This window comes from Phytophthora infestans, genomic scaffold (assembly GCF_000142945.1).
Source record: "Phytophthora infestans T30-4 supercont1.934 genomic scaffold, whole genome shotgun sequence".
NCBI classification, from domain to species: domain Eukaryota; phylum Oomycota; class Peronosporomycetes; order Peronosporales; family Peronosporaceae; genus Phytophthora; species Phytophthora infestans.
In genome coordinates, this window is record NW_003307393.1 from 1 (window position 1) to 7,532 (window position 7,532).

Here is a 7,532-nt window from a genome sequence, read left to right on the forward strand (position 1 = left end):
TCGCTTCGGGCATTAAGAAATTCCAATAATTGGCGAAATGAAAAATGAGTGTACACTGCTAATCCGATATTGTGCTCTTCAGCCGACACACATTTCACAAATTTACAACGTTTAATGGTCTTCTGTTCTACAACCGGTAGAAAATCACAAAGTGGTCCACAACGCTTGCTTGTCCTTTTCCCGCTAAATAAATACATTTCGGCCAGCAATGCGTTTGCCACTTACTCGATGGTGAAGCCCGTGATGTCCATCTGCACGATCAGGTTGACGTACTGCGCTAGAACTTCCTTCGAGTTGTAGATGGGCAGATCTAGACGATTAAAACACGTGTGTGCTTTCGGGAACAGGAACGACTGGTTCGCACCAGCGAAGGCAACGTTGAAGCGCCGTACACGACCGTCGCTGCTAATCAACCCCTTGAAACCTTGAGCCGGGACTCGACTTGTGCCCGTCGCGAACTGCAGTAAACGCACACGATCCTCATTCCTCATATCCTCCACAACTTCCCAGAACCACTCGATGTTGTTAAGCTCGAGCTCCGTGGGAAAATTATGCGTAAAAAACTTGAAATCCGTGTGTTTTTTCCAGTCCTCCACGTCAATAGACGGCACGCCACACATTAGCAGCTCGAGTTCTTGGTAGTCAAACAGCTTAAGCAATCCCTCGGGCACGACATCGTACAGTGCAGTAAGAAATGACAGCAGTTGATCACTCACACTGCCAAGAACATGGTACTTGAACAAAGCATCCAAGTACCGCGAGCGATTCTCTCGCGTCACGTCAATATCGGCGCCTCCTTCAACGAGCTCCACGATCTCTGGCTTGCCGTCCACAATACGAGTAGCTGTAAAATCCAGACACAGCGGTTCGATATCGTCGATCTTTTTCACCATCAACGCGCTGTTATAGATCTCGTCGTCAAGGAATTGTAAGTCCGAGAAAGAGATCGGCACACCCAGAATATGTTTCAGGAACGGCAGTGCGAGATGAACAGGCATCAAATGTTCTTCCAGAATCGCCTTGCCCACCAGTCGTCCAGCAAACTCAAAGTACGCCAAATGCTCTTCTTCACCAAGTAGCAAGTCTGAGCTGGCATTGATCCAGTAACTTCTCTCGTCTCCCACTGTACTCACAAATAGTCCGAAAGATGGGTCGAAAAGCTCAGCAAACAGAAGAGTGAACCACTCGCGCATGACGCCACCTGCATCCAAAGCCGGCTCTCCATCAAACACCACACGCCATCTCTGTCTTAACTGATATGGCTTCATAGCTGCCACGAGTTCGAAAGAGTCCTGCAATAAGTGATCCCTTCGCACTACCAACTCTGCGTGGCCTGATTCCCACGGAAGCCACAGTCGATGGATTTCCGTCGAAAACCAGCGGATTTTATCCGGGAAGGGCAAATTGTGTACCCCTTCGAGGTTCATGATCAGCTCGGAGCTACCTGTACCGTCGAGAATATTAATCCGGTAGTGAAAATCCGTAGCTACTACGTCGCTCTCGTTCAGTACGAGTCTCCCCAGTGAGTCTCTTACTCGAATGTATCCAATTGACAAGTTGCTGTCTCTTTCCGTGGCGTCTAAGTACCTGTTGAGCGACATTCTTCCTCCTGGATCGCTCTCCATCGAGTCTCGTTGGCCTGCTCTCGACTGTCTCCTAGCGGACTGTTGTCTAACCCACCGATGCAAACCATCCGTAGTTGGCATTCTTTTCCACTGCTGTCTTCGACTAGCAGCTAGTTGTAACTTGCTCATTTTATTCGAGGATTTTGGTTTCCTCGAGAACTCAAAGCTCGGTCGTCTGAACGACCCGCCGATGGCGTCATCGGCCTGTGAGGATGAGAAGGCTTCCGTCTCGCCAATTCGTCCCATTCTCTGCGTTGAACTCGAGCTTAAACTCCCTCTTGAAAAGCTGCTGCGAGAGTGCTTTTTGTTGCCTGCTACGTCTCTCTCCGCGCCTCTAAGCGTCTGACACAAGTCGCAAAGTTTGCGCTCCGGGTGGTTAAGGAATTTGCACACGCCGCAGCGCCATAGTGCCTGTTCCATGAAGCTATCGTTCAGTTCTTCTCGATAAACGTCGGTCGGCTCCTGAATAAACACAAGCGACTCGCGTTCGCGCTGGACCTGGATGCGCCTACAGAAGAAGAGCAGCATGACGATGGCGCCCACGAAGAGCAACACGCTCAGCGCGACGAGCACCGCCAGCCCCGCCGTCATGTCTGTGGTGCCTGAAGCGACGGCCGGGTCCGTTTGGTTGTGTTGGTTGAGAGAGAGGAGCGGTGCCTAGCCCTGGAAGAGTCAGACTAAAAGGTAGATTAAGTATTTCGGCTAGAATTTAAGATATTTTCTGATTTGCGGACACTGATTGGATGATGGACACGAACTCAACTGTCAGATTGGACGGCTAAATTTCTTAGTGGGCTATATTTGCAATTTAAATGTTTCGACAGTGTCGTCCACAAACGAAGTCCCACTTCGTCGGTCTTTCGCACATCAGAAAGCAAATGGCTCCCGTATGGCAGGGTGGCATGCTACGATCGTAGGAACTGCTTCGGCGCTTGGCAAACGAGTGGCGTCTTGTGCGGCACAGTGCGTCCTAATAACTTGAGGTCAGCTCTTTTGTTTGGGAGCGTGAGTGGCCCCGCAGTTGCCGCGACTAAACCACCAGGATAACAAACACCAGGACTAAATTCTGAGCACATCAACGCACATTTGATTGGCCCTCTGATCTTGAAGTGGTCTGTGGCTTTTTGTGACCTGTAGGTGCTTGCCACAACGCCGTTATTGTCGAGCAGAAAACCGTTCTGCATTGTCCCGTGAGGTCACGGGCCGTGACGGCTGACTGCAACTGCAGAGCAGCTGAGCTGCGCTGATAGCATTATACATGTAGCTTCGCCTGCTTGCTTGCTAATCGGAATGATAAACGCTCTTATGGATCTTGCTCCAACAAAGCACATGTTAACGTGGGGAAATATTAAGCGCGCCAAGTATTCATGGTACATTACCACTGACCGGGTCTGCCATAATGACGATTTAACAAAGTGCTCCTTCACCACGAATTGCTTTCCGGTATTATCAATACAACATCGACAATTTGTAGTGCTCTTTAACCGTCTTGCAGCTAAATGCTTGCTAAGTGTCAGAAGTTGAACTTACTCACAATGTAAAAATGCAACGGCAACGTGGTCTCACATATAATAGCACTGTCCCGGTTGTTGCCCGTGGTTAGTGTCGTGTTGACCGCAACAATATCGGTCTGGACAATCGCAGTCGCTGCTGGTGTCTTCGCCGAAGCGATTGTGTCATCGACTGCGTCCATATCAACGGCTCACGAAGCACAGTCCCGGTTGCCCGTGCTTGGTGCGGTGTAGGACGCATCATCAGCAACACTGTCGTTTTAGACGATCGCGGTCGCTGCAGGTGTCGCCGTCGAAGCGAGTGAGCCACCGACAGGGTCTGTCTTCACCGTCTCATAGTGCGCAGTCGAGCCTGATGTGGCACTGGTCATTTGGTCAACGCCAACCTTCGTGATAGTCGAGTCAGATCCCGAAGCGGCACTTGCGCTGGCAGCACGGCGTTCGTTGCAGAAGGTGTGTCTGTGACCGGGTTGGTCGAAGGCGCCATTGTCGTGATTGGGGGCGTTGCCGTTGTGACGGAGGGAGTGGCCGCTGTACCGGAAGGAGCAGATGTGGTGGGTGTCGGAGAGGACGTAGGGGTTGCCGACACGTCAAAGGTGGGCCAAGTCGCGTATAGCTCTACACCGCATGCACCTTCGCTGTCTCCGGAGAAGCGCCGCTGGACACGAACGTAGCCATCCTCACCCCAAGAAGTACCCCACTGGTTCTTAATGCGCCAATACAGAATGTTATCTTCCGTCTCACCGAAACCCACTGCCAGTCCCGAGTGTGACCCGGTCTTATCGCAGTTAGCGCCCGTAAGCACGCCACCTGAGTAGTACTGGAAGCAGTCGAACCGCTGTACAGGAAGATGGACACGGGTTGTTTGCGCACGGCATCCTCAATGGCGCCAGGATCTTCACGAACCGATTCGTAACCGGACGTTAAACTCCGTGCAGGGATTCATCGAACAACCTGCCACGTTGCCGTTCTCTGAGGTAAACGGATACGTGTCAAGCGTGCACATTTTGCCTCTGCGTTCGTTAGCGATCCAGTCCAGGGAGTACGCAGCGTAGCCACCACCGCAGCCTCTGTTTCCATCTTCAGTGTGACAACTAATGAGCTGTTGGTCGGACAAGCTGGGAAGCGAGCCGGTTGCCACACAGTAGCCAGACTCCATCGCTGCAGTAGCTGAGAACGCCCAACAGGCACCGCACTCTCCCTGGTCTTTGACAGCCGTAACACATCCAGCCTCTTGCCAATCTACCGTCTCACCTGCAGCTGCCGCTGAGGTCATGATGTCACTGCCAATACTGGAAGGCGTCGTGGTACCAGAGTCTTCTGCGTCCATAGTGAACATCCCAGCCGTTGAGCTTGTGCTGTTCTTGACGGGGTTCGAGTCAGGGTCGATACCGAAGCGGTTAACGTAGGATAGGAACTCGTCCGAGGTCAGAAGTGCGAAAGGTGAGTTGATTGAGAAAGTGGCATGAGGGTGCAGCTTTTGAAGCTCCGCAATGTCAGCCAAGGCTTGATCGAAGCGCTGTTGCTCTTCCGACTCAGTGATAGTAGTGACAGTAGTGGAGGAACCCGCGGATCCCACCGAACTGGAAGATGGTGGGAATGTAATCGTCTCGTTGGATTCCAGTGAGCCCACGCTAACATCATTAAAAGAGCTTGCACTGCCAGAAGCACCGACCTTGGACGATGAAGTGAAGGATCCGGCCGCTGTGCCTCCGATTGTGTTGACAACCTGTACGGCCTGACCGTACATAACTTGACTGCTTCCACTCGGAGTAAATCTGCTGGGCATCTTCGATCATAGCCACCACGGGGTGGAGGAACTGCGCTGATAACGCCAACGCTCCCATTGACAAGACGGTCACTGGCAACATGACTCTTGACAGGATTGAAAACAAATGGACTGGGAGCTGGTTGTCGCGGTCGAGAAAATTGAAATGTGAGTAGTCTTAGAGCGCAGAATTGTTTTGCTATTAGACTCCACCGAGCTCTAACCATGCTTCCGGCTTTAATAATACCGCTCACCACGATGAACTTCTACATGTCCGTTCTCGACGCCTCGAGCAGGTAAAGAAGCTCGTCGCTAGCAAAATCCTGCTCCACCAACAAAGTTAAAGCACTTTATTTTTCCTTGCCAGCATGGTATACAGACGCGGGTCCTCTACGATCCTTCCGATGTTTTTCTTGAGGCAAGATCCGTGCTGTTCCATCAGGTAGCTGCGTCGTCTCGTCTCGAATCAAAGTGGTGAGTTAGTAAAGGTTCCAACTTAAGCGACGGCCAGGGGAGAATCACTGAGCCATTACTACAGCTGCTTGGATACTGAGCCAATACTTCGTCTTTTCAGAAAGGTTGGCCATTCAGGATGAATTTGTTTGAATTAACATACAACTGTTGTCATGACGAGACTGTAAAAGCTAAGTCTCTGCAGCAAAGACAGCAGAGTCTGCTCGACGTTGAAGTTACCAGGTATACCAGGCACGGCATGTTACACGCATCTTCGCATGAACCATACTCAGCATGCTAATGAAACGGATTCATAGGCTCTTATCCACTAACCCACTCTCGACGCGCGGACGAACGAATGGCTGAATGACTCCTTTTAGCTTTTACGTGGTACATCCTCCAGCTGGACAGATCTACCTCACACTACACACACGTATCGCCCTTTAAGATGCAAAGTTTAGAGGCCCTACACGAGTTTTAAGTAATATTTAACAAATTATTTTAGTGGGCACTGTTCTTCAGGTACTACTACATTTAATAATACCTGTATTGGTTGCCAATTAGTAGTACGTTTTTAAGCTCGTAGTACTTTATTTAAAGTACTACTTGTTTTAAAGTACTAATAGTGAGTTGTACATGTACATGTAGTAGTTATAGCACTAGTAGTAGTTTTGAAAGTTGCATGTTTGGCATCTGGACTTATGACCTTCGAGTCCCGATGCAATGCAAACGAATACGTAGTACAAAGTTAGCGCTTCTCCACCGCTCAAAGAGGTTTCCTCTTTCGTAACTTAGCTAGGCAACTAAAGCGGATATCTACTGGATCGATATTATCCCTACGCAATTACAAAGTAAGCACAGCATACGCAACACAAAAAAAACACATCGAGATCACATGGCCATTGCACTGCTCGTGTCCTTCACGGCAAAGCAGACAGACAAGCTGCGCTCGCGCTCTATTTGTCCTTCTTGTTCTCCTCTGTTTCCTTTTCCGCCTCTTCCTGTTCCTGCTCGAGGTCCTCGTCCTCTTCCTCGCTATCACTCGAGTCCGCAGCGTTCATCACCTGCTCGAACAGCGTAGGCTCGTTATCTAACTCCAAATCCTCCGGATGCGGCTGGAACACTGGCAATGTGGATGCCGGGGCGACGTTAAACTGCAGCAAAAACAACACAAACGAACCGTTAGAAAACAACTTAACACACACATAATCACACCATAACGAACCTTAGCAACAGCGCGTAGATCCATGCCAACATACGAGTCGCTCTTAACGAAAATATCCAGCTGGTAGGTACCAGCCTTAGGCGGTGCCTGCAGCTGAAGCCTCTGTTCCACCACGCGCTCTTGAGACGTCATTTTGGAGAAGGCGTGCAAGTGGTTCATCTTCACGTCACCCACGATGCAGTACCAGCGCTCCATCTTCGGGTACGGGAAGCGTGGAGCATACACCAAGTCGCACGTGTCTCCTTCCTTGACGTTCTTACGTGTAAGCTTCACTGTGACCGTCATGATGTCTCCCTCGGCAATAAACTCCTCGTCATCCACACCAATCGAGATCTGCAGTTCCATGTGCGGCATCATGTCCAGCACCGTCGTCACTTCTTGACGGTCTTCCTCGGACAACCCACTAAGTCCCTTCCGTTCCTCTGGCTTCATGGCGATGTACTGGTGCATACTACGCACAGCGTTCTTCCCTGTAACAATGTGCTTCACTTCAGCTTCAGTTAAGTGCGGAAGTTGCAGGAATGGCGGGTCCTTGAACCAGAGTCCTTGAGTCAAGAACTGCTGCATCTCCATGAGGTTCAACGTGGTCTGTAGCCATGATTTCATCACGGAAATCTCCAGCATACCGTCTACTAATTGAATCGCCTTCTTAAGCATCAGATTCAGGTCTCCTTGCAGCGTCGGACTCAGTTTTTCACGTAGGAAATGCGCATGCAGCAGCAGGTTGGCTTTGGCGATAGATGGATGGTTGTACTTGGGTTTCGCCATCATATCCGACTGCTTCAGCTTCTTGAACAACGCGCCAAGCTCCGCGTCGTCGCTGGAGCGACGTGGGATCTCGCGGAACTCGGCGGAACCGGCCAAGATCTCGGGCAACATACGCGGGTGCGCGTGCTGCGACATGGCGAAGTTGTAGAAGCCGTACGTGTCGTACATGATCATGCTGTCTC

General features: G+C 50.7%; 3 protein-coding genes across 3 annotated transcripts; all 3 read right to left on the bottom strand.

Moving 5' to 3' along the window:
• Positions 1–221: 221 nt before the first annotated feature.
• PITG_22021 (HECT E3 ubiquitin ligase, putative) lies at positions 222–2,216 on the bottom strand (the record flags this gene model as incomplete). The annotated part of the gene is made up of 2 exons (XM_002999279.1): positions 222–1,440; positions 1,681–2,216. 2 exons carry the CDS (start codon positions 2,214–2,216, stop codon positions 222–224), a joined length of 1,755 nt encoding a protein of 584 aa, XP_002999325.1.
• A 1,287-nt stretch (positions 2,217–3,503) lies between these two features.
• Positions 3,504–5,007, bottom strand: PITG_22022 (cysteine protease family C01A, putative; the record flags this gene model as incomplete). Its single annotated transcript, XM_002999280.1, has 4 exons — positions 3,504–3,956; positions 4,010–4,064; positions 4,120–4,917; positions 4,970–5,007. 4 exons carry the CDS (start codon positions 5,005–5,007, stop codon positions 3,504–3,506), a joined length of 1,344 nt encoding a protein of 447 aa, XP_002999326.1.
• Positions 5,008–6,268: 1,261 nt separating this feature from the next.
• PITG_22023 (U5 small nuclear ribonucleoprotein, putative) lies at positions 6,269–7,524 on the bottom strand (the record flags this gene model as incomplete). Its single annotated transcript, XM_002999281.1, has 2 exons — positions 6,269–6,511; positions 6,583–7,524. The coding sequence occupies 2 exons, from the start codon at positions 7,522–7,524 to the stop codon at positions 6,314–6,316; spliced, it is 1,140 nt and encodes a 379-aa protein (XP_002999327.1).
• Positions 7,525–7,532: the final 8 nt, after the last annotated feature.